A 27987-nucleotide genomic window follows, 5' to 3' on the forward strand; every position below is an offset into this window, starting at 1 on the left:
TTAGGAGAAACGAAAGTGAAAATGCTACAAGCTGAGCCTGACTCGAAAGAGTTTTGCCGCTGTCAACAAGATGGCGGAGGGAACGAGGCTGTGCCCCTTTCCTATGCTGGTGCAGGGAGACTGGGGGAGCCCCGATCCCCCCAAAACTTTGAGAAACAAAATTCTTCGCTACTTCCAGAGCCGGAAAAAATCGGGAGGTGGAGAATGTGAGATCCTGCAGCAAGCGGGACAGATCTTGGTTTGCTTTGTCCAGGAAGAAGGTAGAGGAAGCGTCTTATTCTTTCTCGGTGCGGTTCCTTGGGAATTTTTACCGTCCCCCCCGCCCGCGCCCCCGCCCCCCGTTCCCGTCCAAATTTCCCCGTGCTCGTTTGCTGTGGGAGCGACAGAAGCTTTAAATGCGGCGTGGCTAGGAAAAGGAGGCTGGAATTCTGAATCTGTTCCCTGGCGGGCTAGCATGCTAGTTTTCCGAATCACAGTATCAGTTTTGCTGAACTCAACACAGTTCTTCTGGCGACATATCGGATTGTTGATAAAGTTGGAACGGAAATTAAGATGCTCTTAATGGGAAAAGTCGCTTATTTCCCCTCCCCCCAGTTCTTTCCACCCCTCCCCCCTTTCCAACCCCCAATCTCTCCAAAGCAGTTTGAAAACTATCTGCAGTCCAGTAGATTTTGGAATGCTGATAAAAAGAACCAAAGATTACTACTTTCTGGCAGTGTACAAACCATTTTAAACTCCAGACTTGGAAGTATCATCCTTATCAAGCCTATTTAATTGGCCATCTTAAGATGTGGAAAGTAGTTCAAACAAATTAAACGAAGATTGAATGCACCTTTTACTTGTATTGATGTAGGAAAGCTGGGGGGGGGGGGCGTGTATTGCTGAACTAACCAGTATTAAGCATGGTTGCAAACAGGTTGCATTTGCTGCCTCTTGTCTTTGTAAATAGAAATATTCTAATGGTTCCTGAAATTTATTTGTTTTACTGATGCAGTAAGGCGAAGAGTTCTCTCCCAGAAGATCCATGAGCTTGATTTGGCCGGAAGAGGGACATTACAGCTGGAAGTCTCACTGTATGAAACACTGGGCCCAGCTAAAGATAATGTGCCTAAGAAGAAAATAATTCCTGAGAAGGTAACATTAACTTCATAGATTTCATACCTTCAAAGAAAGATCAGCTGAAGTTTCAGGCAGCACATTCATATACTAATATTCCCCCTTCCATTTTATTTTTAGGCTCTGAAGGAAGAAGAACAAGCAAGAGAGATAGGTAAATTGTTGCCAGGTTTTAAAACATTGAGACAGTTTTATTTTGGGATGAAGGGAAATTTTGGAGATGGAAGCAGTCGCTGATGACAGCACATCCTTGGTTTTTACCTGCCAGTTCCATAATTCTGTGAGGAGCAGATGATCTATCTAGGCAGATTTTTAACTGTATTCTAGAGAAATATTCTAGAAAAGTATAGAAAAAGGCAACTCAGATGTTCAAAAGGATGAAAGAGCTATTTTATGAGGAAAGATGATGATGTTTGGGGCTTGTTAGCGTATAGAAAAAGGCAAGAAAAAATGGGACATGGTTGAAGAGTCAATACTAATACACAGTATGGATAAAGTGGCTACAGAGAAGAATGGTCCATTCAGAATATTAGCATATGGGGTTTTCCAGTGATAGTGAACAGTGGAAGAGAAAAGGAAGCACTTTCTCATAAAATGCACAGCCAACCCATAGAATTTGCTACTTTAAGATGTGTGTGCAGCTACTAGTTTGGGTTGCTTTAAAAGGGATTCAACAAATTCAAGAAGGGTTCAGCTAAATGTAATGTGTATTTGCTTCTTTCAGTGCAGGTGCAGTAAACCAGCTGGGAACATAAATATTCCTCCGCCTTTTCTATGACCCTTTAAAAATTAGTTACAAATTGTGGCTTACGGCAGTATGTAAACTCACTACTTTCTTTAAAGTTTATTTATTAAGCATAGTGTTAATAAGTTGGCATTTGCACATTTACTTCGATGAATCACTATGGATTGCTATGGATATTGCTCTTTAGTTGCCAGTATGCAGGGGTAAAATTGAGTTAATGCCTCCTACATCAATATCTGAATTGATCTTAAATGGAAACGGGGAGGATGATAATTGAGCTGAGTTGTTTGAAAAAGAGTACCCTGGCACTTTTAAATATAAAAATTAAAAATAAGTAACTTCAGTAAAAAACAAAAAAAAGTTTAAAATATGTAAATAAAATGTAAAAATAGTATGATATTATTATTATATTTTTATCCTGCCTTTTTTATATATAACTCAAGGTGGCAAACATACCTAATTGTCCTGCCGCCTACTTTTTTCCCCCACAACAACCACCCTGTGAGGTGGGCTGGGTTGAGAGATAGGAACTGGCCCAAAGTCACCCAGCCAGCTTTCATGCCTGAGATGGGACTAGAACTCACAGTCTCTCCTGGTTTCTAGGCCAGCCACTTAGCCACTACACCAAACTGGCTCTCTGGTCTATTTAAGTAACTTAAAAATATAAGCTAACATTGTACAGCTGAATCTTTTTATTTGTTCCTTTTTGAAATTAGAAGCGCAACAAGACTGCCAAACAGAGAATGTTATCTTAGTAAGTGAGTCAGCTGGGCAAGATCCATGTGCTGAGAATGATATTTTTGACTCCTCTCAAAGATCTTCACAAGTAGTTCTTGAAAATATTGATGAAAGCATCCAACTGAACACATTAACACTACTGGTAGATAATATCACTGCGCTTTCAGGAGATAATACCTTCCATATTGAACAGATAAGTGAGATGAAGGCTGCAGTAGTAACCTTTCAACAAAGCACTGGTAAGATCTGTAAGCTTGTTACTCAGATATGTAATATTTGGAGAATCCTGTGATGTATGATACCCTTTCCTAGTCTGGCGTGCTTCCAATATGTTGGATTGCAGTCCGTCACCCATAGCCACTTGGGGATTACAAGAGTTTGAACCCAACACAGCTATGGGAGCACTATAGCCCTTACGAAACCTGTCCCAAATCTGGGTCCCTTAAACGTTTTTGCCTTCAGTTCCCATCACTGCTGATCATTTTCTATGCTGGCAAGGACTGATCAAAGTTAGAGTCTGGAACACCTGGAGGACCTGAAGCTGAAGAACATTGTTGTATTACATAACACTTATTCATGTCTCAGTTGTTTCCCCAAAAGATTTTAAGATGCAAACTCTCTTGCTTCCATGCCTGCAGATTCTGAAATGCTGATTAATTCGCTCTTTCTAATTTCACTTCAAAAGGCTTTTTTTGGGGGGGGGGGTGTCATGGATTTTTTTTGGGTCATGAGTCAATGGCCCTGCATGACACTTATCTATCCTTTACCCTATCCTTATCTATAGCCCTATTTTGGAGGGCTATATTCTTTTTACATTGCTAAGTCATCTGAGTGATGGCTAAAGGAAAGTGTTAAAGGTAAATTGCTGCCATGAGACCACTTGGCCATATACTTTGTAGATGTGTTTCTCACAAGTAGATAAGAAAATACGAGCTGCCTTGTATGCCAAAAAACTATCTAGTTGGTTCAGCATTCTGATTCTAAAGGGTACGAATGGATGGAAGACGCTTGCTCTTTCTCCCACTTTTGAAAGACAGATTCATAATTGGGGGGGCGCTGTTCACCACTGCTATACTTCCCTTGTTTCCCAGTTCCACTGCATGATCTTATTTATTCACTCAATCTATATTCCACCCTTTTTCTCAAAAGAGCACTCAGTTCCATACAAAAGATTGATCTGAGCATGCAGGTTGTTTTTAATCTGCTACGAAATTCCTGGCGAAAGAGATGTGTCTTCCCAGATTTTGTCAATTTTGAGAAAATGGGAACCACCTGCAAACTCAACTCCTGGTGACCATATGGATACCTTCATGTAGTTTTCTTGGCTACAGTATGGAAGTGGTTTGCTTTTGCTTTCTTACAGGATGTTTTTCCATTCCCAGTTTAACTTTCAACTCGGGGTACTCCCTAGAAGTACCCTGTCCAAATAACAACCTGGGATTTGCTTAACTTTTTGAGATTGGCCAAGGTTTACAAAAACATACTGAGAATACAGATCTGTTGCAACATTGTAATTGAATCTTTAAAACTCTGTGTGTGTGCGCACAGAAGTGAGGAGGAAGCATACATTTAAGATCTTTTGCTTTCTGTTTTCAGCAGCTGCAAATTTTCTCAAGCAATGTACCAAGTACCCCAGATTCCAGCAGTACCAACTTACAGCCAGGCCTCTTGAATTGACTCACGTAGTCAAAGTTGAAAACATCCCAGCTGGAACATCCAAGGAATTCATAACTCTCTACTTCGAAAGTCCGAAACATGGAGGAGGGCAGGTGTCTGATATACAGATGTTACCCATGGAAGATTCAGCTTTTGTTAAATTCAGTGACTGTCAAGGTAATTGCTTCATTTTTACAAAAACCAGTTTGCTAACACTTGGCTTGAAATCAGAAACTCTGATATGGGAAGTTTGGTCACATAACAGTATTGGGCCTGGCACATGCATATCAACTGAAGTCCAAACGGCAGAATTGGCAGGGAAGACACAACAGCAGTAACCCTAAACTGGTTATTACATCGCAGGCCAAAGGTAGGAGCTTGTGAGACAGGCACTGTGCATTTCTTTGGCCTCTGCTGTTCTCCATGGATGTGGTTTATAGCTTGTTGAACATGTCTGGAAATACTTCACTCATGCCTATTGATTGGAAGAATGCCAATACTGTTTCTCTATCTGAAGAGAAAAATAGCAAGAGGAAGTGTAAAAACAACAGGGGGAATAAGTTTGTCAAACTTGCCTGGGAAGGTGCTCAGCGGAATTCTGACTGAAAGAGTTTGAGAAATGACATGGGCAAAATTTGGGAAGAGTGTCACAGCTTTATGTCAGGCAGGGCATATGCAGGGTAAATTTTTGCTCTTCAGCAAGTCACTGAAAAATGTATGAATGTGAGAAAGTGTACAGGTAGTCCTCATTTAACAATGTTAATTGGGACTGGAAACTCTGTTTTTAAGCGATGTCATAATTTGAAAAACCGTGTGACTGCGCTACTTAGCGATGGCAGTCCTGGTTCCCGTTGTTAAATGAGGACCATGCAAGTTGTTAAGCAAGGACCTCACATAACTGCGACTTCCAGCTTTGCATGTTTGAAGCCAGCAGAGAAGGTCACAAATCATGATCACATGGCCATGGGGACTCTGTGACAGCCATAAGTACAAAGTCTGGTTGTAACTAGGACTCATTCAATGCTGTCATAAGTTCAAATGGTGGCTGAAGGAGGGGTCATTAAATGAGGACCACCTGTATTGTATGCTTGTTGATTTAGAGCAAATGCATGATAAAAGGAATGGGCTTGAATTACGGAACATTTATTGAAGATATGGAGTGGAAAGTTGGTTGCTGAAAGAGATAAGAGTATTATATGATGGAAGTAAAGCAAGTTTGAGTGATAAATGATGGAAATAAGCATAAATATCCTAAGGTTAATGTTTTTGTGGAGCCCCATCATGTTTTTATTGTTATGGTTGTTTTTAATCTGGGCTGTCATGTTTTGTTTTATGTTTTTCACTATTTTAACTGTGTATCTGAATTTTGTAAACTGCCCAGAGTGGATGGCCATAATAAATTTAATTAATAATAATAAATAATTAATGGAAAGCTTAGTGAATTGTTCTGTTTTGAGCAGAGAATAAGACAAACATATACAGTGGTACCTCTAGTTACGAACTTAATCCGTTCCGTGACTCTGGTTGCAACTCGAGTTGGTCTCAAGTCGAGATAAATTTTCCCATAAGGTTCAGTATAAATACGGTTAATCTGTTCCACCCTCCGAATTTGGTCGCACCACGAGGCAAATTTCCCCATAAGGTTCAATGTAAATATGGCTAATCCACCCTCCGAATTTGGTTGCACCCTGAGGTAAATTTCCCCCATAAGGTTCAATGTAAATACGGCTAAACAGTTCTGAAACATATGCATTTTATTTTTAAACCTCAAAAACCTTCCAAACGCCACAAAACACACCACAAGCCTCACCGAACGTCTCCTTGCTACCGCGATCTCGCCCACAGGAAGCCGCGACCGCGTGGCAGCAGGGAAAATGGCCGCGGATCCGGTCCGTAAGTAGAGGCAAGTTCGTAAGTAGAGGTACATTTTTGGGGCCGGAGCTGGTTGTATCTCGAAAATGTCGTAAGTAGGGGTGTTCGTAAGTAGAGGCACCACTGTATGATGTGGATGAAGTATAAGGAATATTTGTGGTGACTTTGGAAGTGCCTTGGTTGGGGACATGAATATGCACATACATTTGTTTACAGATGCTGCTTTGTTGTTTGCTGAAATGCTGAATCATTTGCAGCAAATGTTAGATTGTATGGTGCAACAAGGAGCATGGGTCTAAAAATGAGTGTATCAGCGATATATTAGGTAGTTGTGTTTGATGGGAAAATGGAGTGCTATTTGTGCTATACACAAATGGCAAAAAACTAGGGCAAGTGGATGACCATGTGTACCTTGACAGAATTCTTATAAAAGAAGGGTTGAGGAAATTTTAAGATGCACAAATGTTGGCAGAAGGATACGGTGCATTATGAGAAATGAAATGAACAATAATGGCAGTGTATACCCACTTTGTTATATAGAAGTGTGTGTTGGGTTTGTCTGAACAAATATAAAACTAACTTGAATGCAGTCATAATAGGGTACTTACGAAGTGTGCATGTCTCACAAGAATGAATGGGTACTGGATGAATGTGGCTTGAATACAAAAACGAATGCCCAGTATGAAAGAAAAATGAAGTAGATTGAGGTCTTACAGAGAGAATGAATAAGGATTAAATTGCAAAACAAATATACAAATGAAGCATTGCTTGGGTTGAGAGAAAGAGATACACTGAGAAAGTTGTGACTGGATGGAGTTGATATATCCTCAAGAGGAGAAAAATGAGAACATAAAGAATAAAAGGCAATGAATTAGAGTATGGATGTAGTGGGAAGCAAGGATAGTTGACAAGGGTATAAATATATGAAGTTATATAGTGAATGCTATTGGTGTAAAATAGATTAAGTATATTTCCTTTTCGTTTTCTTACTTCATAGATTAGTTTCTTTAGCTTTCTATTCTTACTCTTTGCCTTCACTTTCTGCAGCAATTCTTATTCTGAGAGGGAATAGCATGACTGATATATATGTACAAACCTATCCTTAGACTCAAACTATACATTACAGTTGGTTGTTTGTTTTTTTTTGCTTTAAATTAGAGATGGGGAACCTGTGGCCTTAGAGATGTTGCTGAACTACAGCATCCCTCATCCTTTGCACAGCCATGCTATTTAGGACTTCTGGGAGTTGTAGTTCAGCTGTTACATGGCCACAAGAAAACTAAGTGGCCTCTGTCAAGAACTACATTGCTCACGATGAGGGGAAGATAAATTTTTCTACTGCAGAGAGAAAGAACAAAAGCTCAGGTTTAAAAAAAAAATTAAAAAGAGAATTGTACCATATATAGACCTGGTACCACAGAGGGATGGTACCACAGAACTTAAGGCTGCTTTGACCACCCTATGGGCGGGAGGGGAATTCTGGGTTCCATTACGTATGGAAGGCAGTATATCAGCAATGAGCAAATGAGTAATGTTGGAGATTTTTTTTTAAATGTTGGTGAGGAATCCCTAATTGATTGTTAGAAGCTGTGTTCCAAGAAATGCAAGTATTGTGTTCATTTTGTAAATATGTGGCTTGACTGTTCACCGCATGGTATCTGAATTATATCTGTTTATATTGCAACTTCTGATTCAAATTCTCAGTATATTCTATTTTATTTATTTATTTATAGCTGCCCTGACAGTATTGGAAAAGCAGCATTCATTTAATGGCCAACCAATCCTGCTTTATCCATTCTACGATTCTTTGGATACAGTTTTGTATGGAAAGGAGAGGCCACAAATCAAGATGCCAGAGTCTATCACTGTCCCTTTAGATCCTTATATATGGAAGTTTCTACAGGGAAAGGATACATTAATCCAAGAAATAGAGAAAGAAATGGCCAACTCTTTCTGTGAACTAATGTGGCCGCAGGTAACTTGTGAGCGTCCAGAGGTTATAATGTCTCCTTCAGCTATCTTAAGCAAGCAAAGAAGGTCCATAAAAGAATTGGTTAGGTCTTGGAAAGATAAAGTTTCTGAAGAGTTCACAATCATCCTGTCAAAGTTCAGGACAGTTAAATGCAAAATCATTCCAGAAGCATGGGAGACCTTAGAAAACAAGATGTTAAAAAATGTGTTGGCTGTGCCGGATGACTCCAAAACTTGTGTAACTCTAGCTGGTTTTGCATTCACTCTGGATAGTGTGGAGAAAGAGTTGAAGGAGTATATAGAACATTTGACCAATGATGCTGAAATAACCAGGCAAACTTTACAGGAAACATTGTCAATTTCCCCAGTAAAGTATAAAGTTTTGCAGCATATCTTGCTAGAAGAGAGTATCTGTGAAGAAAACACTGGGCTAAAATGGTGCTACAATGCTTCAGCAAAGCAGTTGCAGCTGAATGGAATACCTGCAGAAGTTTACAAAATGAAAAGTGACTTACTGGAGAAGATACACAGCATAGTGGAGAAAAATGTCAATATTCACTCTTCTATTTTTCAGTTCCTACAAAATGCAGACCCTGAAAAGGTGTCAGAGAACCTATTTAGGGCAAATAAAATTAATGCTGCCTATGAACTTACACGTGATTCTGTAGCATTGGTAGAACATTCTCCCAAAGGTCTCTTAAAAGCAGAGGAACAAATGAAGAAAGAGTTGAATCATGAATGCATTATATTGAAGGACCAGGAACTTGTCCGCATAAAGAAATGGAAGAATTTAGTTAAGCATCTGCAGAGCCTATACAATTCTGTCGAAGAAAGTGTAATAATTGATGACTGCATTGATTCGGGAGAAGATGCTAAAGTTGTTGTGGCTGGTTATACAAAAGCAGTAGCAGATGTTTACCAGCAACTTTCTGATTTTGTTGAAAGAAATACCCAGATGACAAAAGTAATTCCTACCAAGACAGTGGCTGTTGTACAATTTATAGAAAAGGAAAAGCAGAAGGTTTGGTGTGATTTGAAGAAGAAAGGCCTGACAATTAATTTTGGACTCCAGACAAAACAGAAGAACATTGTCTTGAGTGGACCTAAAATAGAAGTGGCAAAGGCAGCAGTGGTGGTGGAGCAAATGCTATCTTCACTCTATTCCATGAATGTAGTGTTTGATAAGCCTGGAGTGAAAGCCTTTTTCACAAACCAAGCAGATTTCTATGTTAACCAAGCAAAAACAAACTTCAGCTGTTTGATCAGATTGCAAAGAGATGGTGAGCAAAATGGAGACTCTGCTGAAAATGTAGAACACCTTCAGACCCAGGTAAATTTAAAAGATGGTGTTGTGATACAGGTCTGTATGGGAGATCTGACCTGTTACCAAGCTGATGTTGTGGTCAATGCAGCAAATGAAATGCTGAAGCACATTGGTGGCCTCGCAGATGCTCTGCTAAAAATGGCCGGCCCACAGTTACAAGATGAATGTGATGATCTCATACAGAAACATGGACATCTAAAGCCTGGTTGTGCAATAATCACAGGAGCTTGGAACCTGCCATGTAAACAGGTGATTCATGCTGTTGGGCCAAGGTGGAACAGTGCTGACAAAGAAAAATGTATACAAATATTAAAGAAAGCTGTAAGGGAAAGTTTAAAACTGGCAGAAACATACAACCATCGCTCCATAGCTATCCCTGCCATAAGCTCTGGGATTTTTGGATTCCCAATAAAAGAGTGCACTCATTCCATTATAACAGCCATTAAGGAAACCTTAGAAGAATCTTCTGAGAATGGCAGCCTGAAACAGATTTGCCTGGTAGATATGACCCAAAAAACAGTTCAGGCTTTTTCTGATGCTTTGAATGAAGTGTTTAAAAGTGGACCACCCCAGCCCACATCACTGTCTCCTCTATCAGTCAGTCAGCCTTTGGAAGGTGAAAAGGATCTTGTCATGATTTCTGTTGAAGGTCTGAAACTCTTCCTAGAAGAAAAAGGCATTGAAGATGCTATGGTAAGCATTTATATTAGCAGACAGACTGTTATCTTAAATGTAGCTAGGATATATTTTTATTCTTGAAATATACAGTTCATATTATGCTTCTAAAATGCTGATATTTCACAAAATTGGCATCTGAATACTGCCGTCCCCAATGTCTAGATGGATTTGTTGTGCTGGATTAGAATTAGATGCACAGCTTGGAGAATACTGGAATAATGTTTCAATCTTGACTAATTTTAAAGGCTGTTGTCTTTGGAGAGAAGACTGAACCAGGGATGTGCTGCATGACTTTGCTCTAGAAAATTGTACTTTTCACATCTGGACAAAAGATGTGGACTGCATTTCCATACTATGTTTATTCAGTGGGTTCTGTTAATGGAAAGGACATACTTAGCCCTTGATAAGAGAAGGAAGGAACTGCTGGTGATTTCCCTGCCTCTCCTCTAACCTCTTGAATTAATAATCTGTGCCAAATTGGGAAACAGTTTATTACAGTATGAGTCAAGGTGATGGGAGTTGCAAGGAATGAGCAGCCCTTTCCCCATACCATTCCCATTCCCTTTTGGAGTCTCCAGTGGATCAAAGATGTTTCATTTGTTTAGGGACTGTTTTCTCCTTGTAATACCTTTGTAATAGCATAATGCGTCAAAAAATACTCTGACAACCTAGGAGCTCAGTATGTGTATTACAATCTTGTTATATGTAAACCTCTTGGAAATAATTTTAACGTGGCTTTGATTCTAGACGGATGTTGTTGTAACCAGTGTTGGTGAAGATCTAAAGCTTGGTGTAGGCCCACTTTCAAAAGCTGTGCTGCAGAAGGCTGGAGACAAGCTTCAAGATGAGTATCATCAAGTGGTCCAAGGTCAAGGAGCCCTCGATGACTGTATAATTCAAACATACGGGCATAACCTTGCCTGTGTTTTCTTGTTCCATGCTATAGTTCCACAGTGGGATGCAGGAAAAGGGAATGCAATGAAGGTACTGATTCATTTTGCTTCCTTGTTTGCTGTAGTTGTCTTGGAATATAATGTTCATGAGTCAAAAGGGAGGATTGTTTGTACATGAGATTAACAATTCGGGTTAAAGAATATGGGGTTCCAATATTTCCTTTTATGCTCCCTGTGCATATTCAGAGCAGTTTTTTGCACCTTGCCAATATTTTCCTGGGCATTCTCAATGGTGCTGTCATACAGTTTTGGTCTTACATCAGCCTTTGTGTACCAGCTGCTTAGCTGTTTCATCAATTTGTACTAAAGTTACAAAGCATGTATGCTAAATTGTCCATTTTATTCCTGATTGCCGTATATACTTGCTAAAATGCACCTAAAAAATTAGGTTTGGCTTACAGTCAGGACCAGAAATATTGGAACAAGGATAACTGTTTTGGCACTTGGCCTCTGTACACCACCACATTGAAGTTGAAAGGAAACACACCCAGATGGGAGCGAAGTCAGGACTTTCAGCTGTAATTCAAGGGGTTTGGCAAAAGTGGGGCACTAACCATTCACGAAGTACATCCAGTGGCATACACACACACACCCATCGTTGGTGGCTCTTAAGTAATGGAACGAATGGCTAACAAGCAGCTGCATGGCCAGGTGTGGCCTGTTTCCTGGGTATTCCATGACCAATCAAGCAGATAAAAGGCCTGGAGTGGTTCTGAGTGTTACATTTGCGTTTGGTAGCTGTTCACTGGAACTCTCAACATGAGGTCCAAAGAGGTGTCTGTGCGAGTGAAGGAGGCCATCATTAGGCTGAGAAAGCAAAATAAACCCATCAGAGATAGCAAAAACATTGGGAGTGGCCAATACAACAGTTTGGAACATCCTGAAAAAGAAGGAATTAACTGGCAAGCTCAGCAACAGCAAAAGGCCTGGAAGACCACGGAAGACAACTAAAGTGGATGACTGCAGAATTATGCTCATGGTGAAGAGGAACCCTTTCACAACATCTAGCCAGGTCAAGAACGCTCTTGAGGAGGTAGGCATGTCGTTGTCAACATCTACAGTCAAGAGACAGCTTTATGAATGTAAATACAGAGGCTTCACAACAAGGTGCAAATCACTGGTAATGCTCAAGAACAGAAAAGCCAGATTAGACTTTGCTAGCAAACACCTAACAAAGTCTGCCCAGTTCTGGAATAAGATTCTTTGGACTGATGAAACCAAGATTAACTTGCACCAGAATGATGGGAAGAGAAAAGTATAGAGAAGAAAGGAACAACTCATAATCCAAAGCATACCACATCATCTGTCAAACATGGTGGAGGCAGTGTTATGGCACGGGCATGTACAGCTGCCAATGGAACCGAGTCACTAGTGTGTATTGATGACCTGGCTGCTGATAAAAGCAGGATGAGTTCTGAAGTGTATAGGGCTATACTTTCTGCTCAGATTCAGTCAAATGCTGCCTAACTGATAGGACACCGCTTCATATTGCAGATGGATAATGACCCAAAACCTACAGCAAAAGCTACCCAAGAGTTTCTCAAGGCAAAGAAGTGGAATGTTCTTCGGTGGCCAAGTCAGTCACCTGATCTCAAACCAATAGAGCATGCTTTTCACTTACTGAAGACAAGACTGAAGGCAGAAAGACCCACAAACAAGCAGCAGCTGAAGGCAGCTGCAGTAAAGGCCTGGCAAAGCATCTCGAGGGAGGAAACTCAGCATTTGGTCATGTCCATGGGTTCCAGACTTCAGGCAGTCATTGACTGCAAAGGATTTTCATCCAGGTGTTAAAGGCAGTCCTTATGTTTGTAATGATGATGGTTTGTTCCATTACTTATGAGCCACCAACGATGGGAGTGTGTGTATGCCACTGGCTGTACTTCCTGAATGGTTAGTGCCCCACTTTTGTCAAACCCCTTACAGCTGAAAGCCCTGACTTCACTCCCACCTGGGTGTGTTTCCTTTCAGCTTCAATGTGGTGGTGTACAGAGGCCAAATGCCAAAACAGTTATCCTTGTTCCAATATTTCTGGTCCTGACTGTATCTGCGGATGGGCTTATCCATGAGTATATATACTAATACTTTTCTAAAGTACCCATATATACTTGCAGAGAAGCCCATCCATGGATAAGCAGACCCTAACATTTTTAACTAAAATACCATGAAAAGTGTGGGTCAGCTGGGTGGCACACTTTTCATGGTATTTTGGTTAAAAATTTGGGAGTTGGCTTATACCAGAGTGTATACAGTATGCCCTCTTCCTAAAAATCAAAGGAAGCATGAAGCCAAGATCTATCTTATCTAGTATGCTAGATTCCAGCAATTTGCAGAATCCGGCTTTTTTGTCACAACATAGCCACTGGTTTTTCCAGTGGATCCCTGTTGCCTTTCTGCCACCTTCTTTCTGCATCGCAGAACCAAAAACCCAAGAAGTGTTCCAGAAAGAAGACGGATACCTTTTTCTTCCTTGAGGATCTCATGTTATTTTAGGAAGTTACCCATTCATCCTTCCTAATTTAATGCTGAGTTCTCTAAGCATCTTGTTGGCTGAGTATTGCTGGAAAAAAAAATGGGAACTGTAATTCCTGAGCCCTGAAAGTGAATCTACTTGTGTATAAAAGATCTCCCAGATGATACATGTGGTACATCTGGAATTGTAATGGTTTAGACGGAAACTTTTGAGTCAGTTGGGGTCAGAGGTAGTGATGGGCCGAAATCACCCAAGAATACCACGGTCAAGTAGGGGTGTGAATCCCTCTAATTTTAGTTGCTTTAATCAGAATAACACATTAGATCTCATACTATCAACATTTCTATCTGTTATTTGAGGTACTTCTTTGCAAGCCTTTCTTCTATACTAGAGCCATAGTTTTGATGCAACTGAATATGCTGAGTTGAAGCTGGATGTACTGTACCTCTCTTCACATGTTTTTCATATCCATGCCTTTATGTGTGAATGAGGTGGATATTTAAATAAAATACATGAACTCTTCATATCTGTTTTGGCTCTAAATTAAGACTTGTGGATAATACTTGGCCCTTTAAAGCGTATTTGTGAAATATTGCTTTATATTTTACAGAAACTTAAAAATATTGTGAGGAAATGCCTGGAGAGGACTGAAATGTTGTCATTAACGTCTATCTCATTCCCAGCCATTGGGACTGGTGGTTTTCATTTTCCACATTCTGAGGTGGCTAAATATATGTTTGAGGAAGTGCTTCAGTTCAGTAGACGGAAGAATTTCAATTCCCTTCAGAAAGTTCATTTTCTCCTACATCCAAAAGATAAAGATAATATAAAGGTAACATTGTTACTTTTCTGTCATAAAGTCTTCCAAATAAGGAATTGCACTTTGTTTTAAAGATACCTCAGAAAGTTTACCTTGAAAAAATAATTATAAGTTTCCAACAAAATATTAGGAAAACAGCAGCAAAGCTGGACTACTGGATGGGCATCTATTCCCCACAAACATTCATAGTGATGGAGCTGGTCCACACATCATTTTAAGCTACAATGTGATTTGCTTGATTTTGGCTAAATGTTTTGTGCTGTTCTGGTTTGTGGTGTAGTATGTTCAGATCCACCCAAACATGGTTTATCCCATAAACTATGATTAAACATTCTGTGCAATAGCGTAACATAGGACTCTCATCATATTTGGCTGTCTCTTTCCTCTTCTACTTAATCATCTCTTCTGCTCAGAGATAAAGAATTGTGGTACTAATGTTGTCAGTGATGGCTTTAGAGACAGACCAGTCAAGCAATTACCCATGGCCCCACTGTTTGCATGGGGGGGGGGAGGGCAATTTTGGCATAATGTTAGTAATTTTGTAAAAAAAAAGCTAGGATTAATAGCTTGCTGGCTTCCCCCTAGTCAAGCAGCTGATACATTTTATTTAAGATATTTGATACACCTATTTTTAATAGAAACACTCATTGTATCTTGGAGCCTCCAATGACACTCTCCCCCAGGACCCCCACATCTCCAAGTCCACCACCCTCAGCACTGTTATTGAAAGTTTAAGAGAATTGTTCCATGGTGTTATTGTTCCTACTTTGCATAGTTTTTGGAAACATGTGGATAACTTTTTCCCACAGGCATTTACAGAGGTTTTTCGATCTGGGATTGGTGGGATTCTTAAGGCTGTGCCACAGAGCAATGAAAAAATGGCAGGTAATAGATGGGCTCAGTTGGGCAGAACCTCCTTCTTTCTCCACCTTTTTCTTATTATGAGTTCTAAAGCTATATTAGATCCTAGCAGAATGTAACATGAGGGATCTGTGGACAGGCCTCCTTTTAAAAAAAGTAATAGGAAAGAACTACATCTTCAGAAGATGTTTTACATTTTCTTTCAGAATGGCTATAACCACCCATATGAAACCATAGTGTGGTTTGTTTGGTTTTGGTAGTTAATGCAGCATACAAATACAGTCATTGTTGTTTGTGAGCCATTGTTTAGTGTGATACATAAACTAGGATAGGATGGCTTGTTCAACAAACCCTAGATGATTACAGTGTTTACCTGAGTTATTATAGTGCATGAACTGAGTCACATTTTTTTCCTGTTTGAAATATCCTCTTCCTCACTAGCCAAAGATCTGTTTCAGTGCAACGTATGCAGTTTCAGTGGCCCTTTGTGGGGCAGCTTCTATTAAAATTTTTGGAACTTTGCTAGATCTTGATCCTAGATCTTCTAACTTCATCCTTTGGTAGTCATGGAAAAATCAGCAAAGTTTAGTGGCATCTTAGATGTATTGGATGTCCAAGGTGCCACTTTAAAGAGTTGTGCAGATCTTATTTCACCTGGATACATTAAAAAAAATGGATTACAATGGATTTTTTTACGGGATCTTGAGATAGGTATTTGTATCTTTTACAAAGAATAGGAGGATAGGGCTTAGTCCAGGGATATCAGTGCTATAACTAAATCATACTGCTTCTTTTCTCAATCACAGGTTTCTTCGGATCCCTTTCTACTTCAGTTTTAGGAATTAATGAAATGCACATTGGATCCATTGCATTCCAGTCAGTCACAGGGAACATTACAAAGGAAGATACAGATGTCATTGTAAATGTAACCAATGCAAACTTTAATGCCAAATCAGGTATTTAATTTCAAATGAACATCTTTTGAACATCCTAATGTGCTAAATGCTCATTCTTGGCAAGAGAAAAGGCTATTTGCATATGCAAAAGTGTGTGTCCATATGTGCGTGTGAATGAATGAATGAATGAATGAATGAATGAATGAATGAATGAATGAATGAGAGGGAGAAATTAAGATTCATTGAAATAGCTGAGGAATTTAAAACTCAGTTTTCTTGTAATCAGAGTCAATATTTCATGGTTTGACTCTGTTGGATATATTAATGCAGTGTCTGATTCAATCCCCATCTCACAAATAGACTTTTAAGAATATTCTTAATGTAAAATGTTTGCAAGCAAGGAGAGATTGTGGTAAAGCTCAGTGTTTACTTTCGTATATGCCTCCCTTCTCATTTCTTTACAGGTGTCTCCAAAGCAATTTTGGAAGCTGCTGGACCTGAAGTTGAAGCAGAATGTGCAGTACTTGGTAAGGTGCAACAAGTGGTCCCATTGGGTTAGATAGTAGAGGATTTGGGGAATTTCAGTTCCCTAAACATGGTTTGCATGGTGTTTCCTATGTTGTTTAATTATAGTTCTGAATATATTTGTTAGGTGCTATTTTGTACATATGCTGTTGTTGTTGTAAAGAAAGATCTACAAATCAGCAAGAGGCAACATGCTGATGAAAAAGAGGAGATAAATAATATATGGACCAAATTAGGAAGCCAGGCACAAAACCTACACAGAATTTTCAGTGGATTATTTGTGTTGCAGAAGGTAGAGTTTAGTTAAAAACTAAATTTGGAGCCCTCTTTTTCCATCTAGTTCCCACTAGAGCATTGGAAATTGTAATCCCAACATGTTTGGGCTGGGGAAAGAGGCTGTGTTTGGCCATTAGATGGAAACACACCTGCAAAAAGGCATTTGGAGATTTCTGATCATCTAATTGGAGCAGAGATGCAGCTTTAAGCTATGCTGTTATATCTGCCAGGTCTCCCTTGTTGACCTGTGGGGATTGAAGTGCACCACATCTGGAGGTTATCTGATCACCAAAGGCTGCCCTAAGACACTATGGTCAAATACTAAATGATGTTTCTGCTGCATATAAGGAACTCTAACTTGAATGGCTTTGTCAGTCTTCCTTCCTTGGCCTGCCTTTCTATCAAGAAAATACTCCATGAAGATTAGCAGTACTGTCAGTTATCTATTAGAAGCCTGGCAAAAGAAGTGCATCTTTATAGATTTTCTATGTAGAGAATTGGAGCCATTTGTAACTTATGAGTAAGTGCATTCTGTGGCCTGGGGCCATGCAGGAGAAGGCCCTCTCCTGTGTTACCAATAGAGGTGAATATGTATAGCTCAGGGTTGAACTGTGGTGTCCTTGGGGTTCTCTGAGCTTGGTTCTTTTCTTGCAAACGTTTCATTACCCAGCTAGGTAACATCTTCAGTGCTAAAATGGGATGGGTTTTGCTCTCTATTTATGTACTATGGCCTGCCTTGCCAGTGTTGGTGGGAGTTTTGTTTTGCTCCTCTGGTAGTTCTTTGATTAGCTTATGTTTACTGCTTGATTGTGTGCCTGGTGGTAACCTTTGCTTATCTGGGTGATGATTGCTGGTGATTGATTGCTGGTGAGGCGATCTTCTGGTCTTTTGTCTCTTTTGAATAGTATGTAGATGCTGTTTATCTCTATGTGTCTGTTAATTGCTGCCTTGTCTGAATACCAGGCTTCCAAGAATTCTCTTGCATATTTGGATTTAGCTTGGTCTAAAATACTGACAGTTTCCCAGTTAAAACTATGGTTGAGTCTGTCCACGTGTTGTGAGATTAAGGAATTTTCATCATGTTTTCTGACTGCTAGTTGGTGCTTGTGGATGTGCTCTGCTAGTCTTCTGCCTGTCTGTCCTATGTAGTGTTTGTTACAGTCCTTACACTGTATGTTGTAGATAACTCCTGTTTTTTCTTCTTGGGCTACTGGGTCTTTTGGTTTACTTAGGGTATTTTGGAGTGATTTTGTTGGTTTGTGTGCTACAGAGATGCCATATGGTTGTAATAGTCTGTTGGTGGTTTCTGAGATGTTTCTGATGTACTCAACCTACCTTTTTTGAGGTTCCACTCAACCTACTACAACACAACCTACACAAGCTATGAAAAGGATCACACTACCATACTTCTGATGTATCCCTTGGCCATAAGCAAGAAAAAGAGAGAGTGAGAATATGGGGTCTTCCTTATTTTCTCTACATGTGCCAAAGAACTTGTGGGAGGACTATATTTCTACAGTTTGCTGAAAAAGCTGAGTGTTCTTCTTTAAGTCAATGTGCCAAAAATGACTTGGTGGTAGGCAGCAAAGGGCAAGCAATTGTCAGACAAAGTTTATAGTTGGTGCTGTCTATTAAGAAATGTATTTATAGATAATCTACCTCTACAGTATACTGTATGCCAAAGACAGTTCATGGAGAAGCTATCATTTTCACTTTTCCAGCCTCTCAGCCTCACAATGGATTTATAACGACACAAAATGGCAGTCTAATCTGTAAAAGAATTATTCACCTGGCTCCTGATTCCAGCATCAAAACTCAGGTCTCCAAAGTGCTTCAGGAGTGCGAAGCAAAAAAGTATGCCTCTGTTGCCTTCCCTGTAATTGGAACAGGTTTGTAATTTTTTTTCCAGAGAATCATTGGTGCTTCTCCAGAATAGGGTTTTCATTAAGGAGGGGTATATGTACTAAATCCTAGTGACAGTTTCCTAAATTAGGTCACTGTTAAAAAATGTGAACTGCTGCAATGGATTTGCAATACTAGGCTAGCATCATGTGGACAAGTTCCAGTTTTCTGCTATGGTTCAACATGGCAGAGGAGCTGACATTTCTCTGTATTCCATCCTCAAAACAAAGTAGGATCAATCTGTTTTGTTATTGCTGACTTCTTAATTTCTCCTTCATGACTTCTCTTCATTTGCAGATGGCAGCAGCACCTGGTGTACTTAGTACTTGGATGAGAGGGAATAACAGAGGTGTAGGCTATACAGTGGTACCTCGGGTTACGAACGCCTCTGTTAACAAACTTTTCAGGTTACAACCAGCTCTGGCTGCAAAAATTTACCTCGGTTTGCGAACTCCGCCTCGGGGTACGAACAGGATACACAGCCATTTTCCCTCCCGTGACACGGTCCGCAGCCATTTTCCCTCCCGTGACACGTGGTCCGCGGCCATTTTTCCGCCCCTGACACGTGGTCCGCGGCCATTTTTCCGCCCCTGACACGTGGTCCGCAGCCATTTTCCGCCCCTGACACGTGGTAGGGAGGGGGACTCTCCCTCCAAGCAATAGCCGCCTCCCTGTCCTCCATGCCAGAACGGATTAACGGTAATTACATTGAACCTTATGGGGAAATTTCCCTCGGGTTGCGACCAATTCGGGGTGCAACCAGAGTCACAGAACGAATTAAGTTCGTAAACTGAGGTTCCACTGTACTTAGAAGTTGAAAAAACATCCTGGAAGAATGCAATGGGAAATCATTTATGTATTACTCTTAAGAAAACTACATGAGTATATCCACGAAGCCTTTAGGAGTTCAAGCTTGACTTGAAAGACATTTGACTTGACTTTGCTGTTGCCTTCATCCTGGTTTCAGGTTTTTATCCTAGATCTTGGGCCAATAACCTGGGGTCCAATACTCTTTTTCTTGTGGCCTTTTGAACCTTTACCCACCACATCGTGGGCATACCTGGGGGGCAAGAGGGGAAAATGATGTATACATCATGACATAATGGAATGGCTTGCATTAGACATGATGTAGCACCATGAAATGTGTTGTCAACATTTTCATGTCATTGCAGATTGTTATGGGTGCTGCTGCATGACACTACCTAATTTGAGAAGCATAATTGTTAAAAATCGGTTTCAGTTTTTGTGTGGATAGCACAATAGTATAGCTGCACAAATTCTGTAATTCACTTAACACATTTAAGAAACAAAAAAGGATAAAACTAGCATGGTGAACAAATGCCCAAACAAAGAAGTCCCCAAAGATTTAAAAAATCCCATAGATTTTGCATGCCCCCACCAGAGGTGTCTGTTGAATCTGGAGATTTTGTTAGAATAACAAAAAAATGTGTGCCATGACGTTACAACCTGATCTCCACCCCTTGCGTATGTGTGTGCAATGTCACAATGCACATATAAAAGGGGTGGATTTGGGATTGCAATCCAGATTTCAACATTTTCCCCCATGTGGCCATCCATTGCCCCCACTTTGAATCCAAACCCCCAACTCTGCATCATTGTGCCATGCATCAAGATTTTTGCCTTCATGCCTTGAAAAACATTAAAATGAGGTCCTGGCTGCAAAAGATCTGCCTGCTCCTGTAGTAGATCCAAGGGAAAAGTGTGGGAATAGAGAGCTGCTTCTTTGGGCCAGCACCCCATATCAGGAGATTCTAAAGGCCAAGATTGACCCAAGTGATGGAAGATAGCCAAGAAGTACATTAAATTCATGGTACATCTCTATTCTAGAAGGGAAATAGGCAACATATTTTACTTGATTGATTGATTGTTTGGCTGTTTTAAAAATGCACGTTGATTTGTGGGAACATATGAGAGTAATGCTATTTATCAAATTTAGCAACTCACCTTCCAAATGTAAGATTCTTGCATATCCTTGAATCATAGCCTGAATGACCAATAGGGATGATGAGAATTGTAGTTAAATATCTGGAGGGTTGCCCATCCTTGCTTTGAATCTCTCATTCTAATCAATATTAATGATAAGTGTAATGTATTGTTTTTTCTCTGTTGCATCTGATACAGGTCAGGCTGGAAAGAGTCCTGATGAAGCAGCTGATGATATGATCAGTGCAATTGCTGACTTTGCTGGAAAAGAGTTGCCCCAACACTTGAAAATCATTAAAGTTGTTGTTTTTCAGCCACATATGCAAAAAGCCTTTTATACCATTTTGAAAAATAAAGAAGGACTTGCATTGCCCACCTCAGAATCTATGTTTTCTAAGTTTAAAGGCAAGTGCAAGTATTGGGTTCATTTACATTCCTGTCAGTGTTCTTTTCCATTCTTTCCTGTTTGGTGTGCACTTACAGAATTTCCCTTTTGCTTACAGCATTTCTAACTGGTAGGAAGTCACCTGCTAAAAAGAAACGTTGTATAGTGTTGGAGAAGAAGATTGAGAGGACATCATTTGAGATCTGTGGCGAACACAGGAAAAATGTGGAAGATGCTGTAGCCTGGCTAAAGAAATTGATTTTCCATGAACAGACAGAAAATTGCATTGTTGATGACTTGATAGACATGTTTGATGATGCTGAGATAAAGAAAATGAATGATCTCCAGAAAAGATTGCAGATTGCCTTTCAGCTGGACAAGTTGCAGTCTCCTCCTGTCCTATTGGTATCTGGTATCCCCCGGGATGTCCTCACTGCCTCTACAGAAATTCAGAACCTATTAAAAAAACTTAAAGCTGACCAGGAAAAGAAATCCAAGGCAGAACTTGCTAAGGTTTTGGTTGAGTGGCAGTATTGTACAAAGGGGAATGTCTTTGTAGCTTTTGATATGCTGAGCAACCTTGATTTAGAAGATGCTAAAATCAGCAAAAAGAAACACATTCAAGTCCAAATTCAGGGACAGAATTTCATAGCAGACCTGGACAGGATGTGTGTTGTGGATAGCCAAGGAAAAAGTATACAAATTAACCGTGTTGGAAAGGTTGGAGGTAATGAGTGTCTTAAATAATTGAGATTGCATTAGTAGCTAGATGACTGTTGATCACCTCTCAAAAATCTCCTCCACAGGTTTTAAAGTGTGAAGGGAGAAGGGCAAGGGTACAAGACAGATGTATATGCATTATCACGTGGAACTTTTTTTTTTAATTAAACAAGGTGAACAGGCCATTTCTATGATTGGCATCAAAACCTGACTGCCAATTCCATATGTGCAAGGGTTATTCACATGCAGAGCAGGTATTCCATCTGTCCTTTTTCCAGCAAGAATTGTAGGCTTGTTTCTACCTTTTTGGTAGAAACTGATAGTATTCCTTTCCCCAAGGTGAAGGAAGCCAAGGTTAAGTTGGTACAATGCTTGTGAGTTCCAGTGTGCCTGGAGGCATCTTTCTTGGCATATATCAGGCTTCCTTCATCTGAATTTGAGGGTTTTTAACTTTTTCTTTAAAAAGAATAAGAATAAATAGGAAGGTGGTATGTCTTCCAGGCTCTAGAATCATCTTTATTCACAAGAATGTATTTGGATTCCATTGTAAGCACTCTAGGCGTATGGGGACTAGAAACAGTCACTGACAGCAACTCTATTAGAGTAGATGGTTGTTAAGTATGTCTTTTGAAATTGGACATGTCCACTATGGTAGCCAGTTTCTGAAAACATCTGTAACATGTTCTCAAAAATCTAAATTATTTTACTTGATCAATGTTTAAGGTGACCAAAAACAATTTCTTACCCCAGAGGTAGCTCTTAAAAAATGATGCCCAAAAAGTAAAAGCATTTACCATTTGTAAGCTTGTCTTATTGGCACTGAGCAGAACAGAAACTTACAAGACTATCAATAGTTCTTTTTTGGAAGCTAAATTTAAAGGAAGGGAAGGTGGTCAGTTGCTGCAGGAAAAGAGACAAAAGAGATGTGGTTTACAAGTGAGCAAAATGAAAAGATGGGGGAATTACAGTTGTTTGGAAGTAACACTAAGACTCATGCCTTTTAGTTTATGAGTGCTGTCAGGACAGTTGTGATGATGGAAGAAAGTGACCCTGTGCATGAATGTCAGACCACTGTGAAGATTTTTAAAATAAATGGAATGTTTAGCACAAGGGGAAACACCTCAAATTCCACTGATTTAAAGCTTACACACACTGCTGTTTTCTGGTGGGTTATGTGAATATGTTAACAAAATATTTATTTTGCAGACAAACTATTAGAATCCCTTCCTAAACAGTGGGAAAATATGAAAGGAAGTCATGTCAAATTGGTTTCGCTACAGCCTACAGCAGGAGAATATAAGGAAGTTGAAAAAAAATTCCAGATTGGCTGCCCTACCTACACAATTGAAAAGGTGAAATTTGACTGAGCAACAAGTTTCTGTATTCCAGCTGTTAGGTGGCTATCCATTGAATCTTCCAGAATTCTGAAAAGGGTCACTTTTGAGTTCCACAACTCTACATTCCGTAGAATACCAAACAGGCTTTTGTTTTAAATGCTTGAGTGGTTTGGTGCAGCTACTTGGAATCTGGCTGGCTGCAAGCTTGGCTCAAGAAGTTGTGATACATTGACATGGGAAGATAAATTACATTAAAGTAGGATAATGTGCAACATCCTGCAAGTGACAATATTCAGGCACCCACTGTATCTGTACAATTGGAGTATATGTGTGCAAGAAGCAGGAAAGGGGGGAAGGAGAAAAGAGCTAGAATAGCTAGGAAATACGTTTGTGGTTCACCTTTATTTATTTGAAGTCAGTGTCCATACTCCTTCACCATTTTACAATCTGAAAAATAAAGCATTTAATCTGGAGGTCAGCTAGTAACAAAGACTGTTGAACTCCTCTCCATGTCCATGTACCAAGACTGGAGTAACAGTCTTTGTTACTCCATGACATGGTTGTTGGTGTGCTATGTCTACCTGTGAACTGGGTCACAAAGCTTACCCATCCTTGCTGAGTCATTGTCTACACCTTCTTTCCCCACCTTCAAGTGTCTTCTGATCACCAACCACCCCAATACTGACAATTGAAACTTTATGTTGTTCTAGTAATTCGATCTTCCATAGTTCCAAGTGGTGGGCATAATAAATCTAGATCTACAGTAGTTGCTTTTGCATGCATTTGCCCCATTTGTTTAGCAATAATAACATTCCAAAGGGAACATAACTTAATGAATCTTGCTGCCATGATTTTCACGAGGAGCATTTTCTGAAGTTCTTACCCAAATAAGATAACAGTGAACTGGCCTTTCCATAGTCCAAAATAGCCACCATAGAAATTGCATTTATTTTGCCTGTGGTAAACTGCTAATGATACAGTATTAGGGATTCAGTCTATAAATATTTTTATGGTTTTAGTAGTTTTATTGTTTTTAATGATTTTTTGTGGTTGCTTTGTTTTTGTATTTTTAAAAATTTTTAGCAGTCACAGCAGTGAGATGGGCAGATATATAAATTCAACAAATAAATAATAAAAATAAATATGGTTCCTAATACCATGCTTGCTGAATAAAGGGAATGCAGGGGACAATAAGATCTTTTTGGTGAGAAGTAACACGTAAGAGACTTTTCTTGCCCATTCTTCACTGCAACCTTTCTTCTCAGATTGTTTATTTCTAATCTCAGTATAGTCACCAAGGGATCATGACAAAACTCTCTGGGAAAGTTAGTTGTATGATAAGGAATGATACTGATAAATGAAAAATAAAGTTCTATATTTGCAATCTTTGTAGATTGAAAGGGTTCAGAATCCTTACCTCTGGCAAGGCTATCAAGTCAAGAAACAGCAAATAGATAAAAAAAATGGCCATGGAAACAATGAGAAAATCCTTTTCCATGGGACTCCCAGTTCCACACTGATTCCAATTTACCAGACTGGCTTTAACCGCAGTTATGCTGGAAAGAACGGTAAGATCATTCTAAACAGATTTAAGGAGATATGACATAAAGCATTATGTTTCAAAGATGTATAAAGATCTTTAAAAAGCAGCTTCAACAGCTATTCAAATATCTAGTCATGAACAACCTAATGAAAGTAACCCTGGTCTTTATGATGTCTTTGTCTTGCTATTTTCAGTGAAACTTATTTTCATATAGATGCACGCAAGGGTGCAGGCATAGCTTGCCAGGTTCCTTACTTTTTAAATTAACTATTAATATTAATGCAAAAGCTGACTTGTTGCAAAACAAAATTCCAACCTCCAGCGTTTCCAAAGATACTTCTGGTACGGATCCTGTCAGCTTTCCCAGAAAAATAATGGGCAACTGCAGCTTTGTTTGGACGATCAGGAAGGTGTAGGAAGGACAGTCCTGTAGGGCTATGAGGACTACTGGGGGGCTACCAGTCCTGGGGAGCTACAAAGGGTAGCATGTTACATTCTAATAAATGTGTGCTATGTAGCCAGTTATTCATCCTGGGTGCTCATAGTGTGTTGGATTCCAAATGGATCCTCCAGTCAAATTATCTATCTGATTCTATTTGTCTATCTCTTGTCCTGTCCTGTCCTGTCCTGTCCTATCCATCATGGGGAATAGCCATGAGTAAGCTTGTGGTCCACGTATAACCAAGCTTGATAATCAAAATGATCCTTCAGTAGGGGCACCTTGCAAGGTTTAGTGGGAATCTGATTTTTGTTTTTTTTAAAAAGACATCCCTACAGAAAAACGGAAAAAAAGACTTGTTGAAAGGAACACACTGTCAAAAGAAAAGGAGAGGTTAAATGCTAAGAGAACAGCTTTATACTGTCATATCTCTCTTTAAATAACAACAAAAATGCTTGTAAATAGATAATGTACTAGATAAATGATTATAATAAAAAGGTAAATGTGTTATAAAAATAACATTTAGAATCAAAGTGGCAATTGATTATAAAATAAATACTTTATAAAAGTATTAAAATTGTCATAAGAGAGAAACATTGTAAACAGCTGCAAACTCTTAAGATACACTGTGTTGGTTTGAATGGCCACTTTCTGGGAGCAGGGGATTATAAAACTGAGATGCTACCACTACCACTTTCATGAAAAATAAAAGTTTCAGATTCCTTTCCATCAATTTGGTGTGACTGAATGAACATCAGTGGCTTTTTTAAAAATGTACTTTACTTGAATAGATTGGCTAGGTAATCTAATATCTGCAAAGAAATTCCATATTTGATTATTTTTAAGTAATGTCACAATTCATCTCTCAAAGCTAAAGTACCAATAGTGGTACTTTGCATTGGTTTTCTTAAGCATCTTTTAATGTTTTAAACCTTTTTTTTCCTGGTTTCAGCTGCGATGATTGGTAAAGGGACCTATTTTGCCATCAGTTCAAACTATTCTGCGGATGATAGATACTCCACCCCAGACCTTCATGGCAAAAAATACATGTACGTTGCCCGTGTTCTGACCGGAGATTATTGTGTTGGAAGAGCAGGACAAATTACACCACCATCCAAAAATAATGGTGGGTTTGACTTATACGACAGCGTAACTGACAACATGACTCAGCCATCGATGTTTGTTATCTTTCATGATGCTCAGGCTTACCCAGAATATCTAATTACTTTTAGAAGATAAGTTAACAGGCAAAAGGTGATTTACTTTTCCTCTCCTCTTACACTAAAAGCAAGTAACTTGAATGAACCTTTTTAGAATACTTGTCACTTGAATCTTGATCCAGTAGTTGGCTTCTCTCAGAATGGCAAAGGCTAAAATAATAGTAAGATCCAGTAGAGATCAGCAAATGATGTTGAATTCAAGGTAGAGAGGGTAGAACATGAAGATTTTCTGGATAGAGAATCTACTTGGAAATGGTAAAACACTGAGCATTGCAGTCTTGAAAAAGCAATGAGGATATATGTCTAGGAATGATCTATAAAGTCTGCCTAACTTACACTAATCAGCTTTTCAAAGGGTCCGTTTCAGTTTCAGTGAAAGTCATTATGCATGGCAGATGAAAGAAAACAACGGGTGCTTTTTCTAGGGGGACACACTGCTGCTTAAAACTGCCTGTTCCAGGTCAGTATTTTCTCTAAGTAATCTTTTCTGGTGGCTCTGCCCATACTGAATTTCACCATCATGTTGCTTGTCCTGTCCCTCCACTGATTTATCTGTATTTTCCAGGAGTATTCAGCACCTATTTCTGCATGCTAGAAAATTGCATTTCCTTCTGGTGCTTAGCAAGTTATGAGCGAGAATGTATTTTTCATTTCTAGAAAAATAGTTAGCAACAACATGCGTGAATTAAATACACCTATTATTGCTTGACGGTTTGCAGGTAGTGAGAAACCAAAGCTCAGCTGTAAAGCTGGGATAGTTTGTGCTACTTTCCATCTCTGCCTTAATCTGGACTGCTTCTATACTTAGAGTATTCTGCTATGCAGTAGAGAACAGCTGGTGAGAAATGTTACTATCAAATGGCTGTTAGAACAAAAGCCAGTTGCGCTTTGTGGCATTGTGTCAGAGACTGAAAAACAGTGGATCCACCCTACAGCCATGAATTGGTCACTCCAGCTTTAGAAAGCTGGTGGCCTCTTTGAAAGGACATGGATCCCACAGAGAAGCTGTAGAACATAGTTGTTTTCAAATACTGCCCTTACTACTGCATGAAAGAGTTGCATCCAGCTGCTAAACCTCACGAGTCAGAAAGTAGGCAAAGAGCACCAGAAAGAGCCATCTTCCAACTCCAGAGGAGAAGCTGCCTCTGGTTGGTCCTCCCCACTGCCATAAAGAAATACCATACCAGAGTGATATGTCCACTCCCATCCTGCCAGAAGATGCCAGTAGTTTATTAACAAGCATTATCTTGGTCTAAGTACTGAAGTGCCTGCATTTAAAATATGTCCAAGAATTACCTCTGTCATATATTCCAATAAAGTTTGTCTGAAAAATGCACGTTGTCTTCATGCTTATTCTTACACTGCAGGAGGGATGGCGGCTATAGGGGAGTTCCACTGGTTTAAACCAGAGTTCAGTACAGATGGCCTCCCAGATATTTCAGCTCCTCAACTGGCCTTGCTGATGAGAGTTGGAGTTTGTTGGAGAGCCATCTATTGAGCATCACAGAGTTTGGGAAAGCTTGTAACCATACAGAAAACTTGAATTTGTTTCACCTTGCATTGTGCCAACAATTCTACTTTTGCATTCAATATATG

At 39.6% G+C, this 27987-nt stretch overlaps 1 protein-coding gene across 1 annotated transcript; it reads left to right on the forward strand.

Moving 5' to 3' along the window:
* Window positions 1-27721, forward strand: LOC103066506 (protein mono-ADP-ribosyltransferase PARP14). The gene is made up of 17 exons (XM_088146471.1): window positions 1-260; window positions 995-1134; window positions 1237-1270; window positions 2578-2838; window positions 4196-4432; window positions 7861-10115; window positions 10848-11084; window positions 14134-14355; window positions 15153-15228; window positions 16011-16160; window positions 16565-16627; window positions 18623-18790; window positions 20946-21152; window positions 21251-21859; window positions 23059-23204; window positions 24583-24757; window positions 26124-27721. Exons 1-17 carry the CDS (start codon window positions 71-73, stop codon window positions 26408-26410), a joined length of 5457 nt encoding a protein of 1818 aa, XP_088002597.1. The 5' UTR covers window positions 1-70; the 3' UTR covers window positions 26411-27721.
* Window positions 27722-27987: the final 266 nt, after the last annotated feature.

Source organism: Python bivittatus, unplaced genomic scaffold (genome assembly GCF_059951505.1).
Source record: "Python bivittatus isolate LINGU-HERP-01145 unplaced genomic scaffold, Pbiv_v1 ctg000480_np1212, whole genome shotgun sequence".
Lineage (NCBI taxonomy): Eukaryota > Metazoa > Chordata > Lepidosauria > Squamata > Pythonidae > Python > Python bivittatus.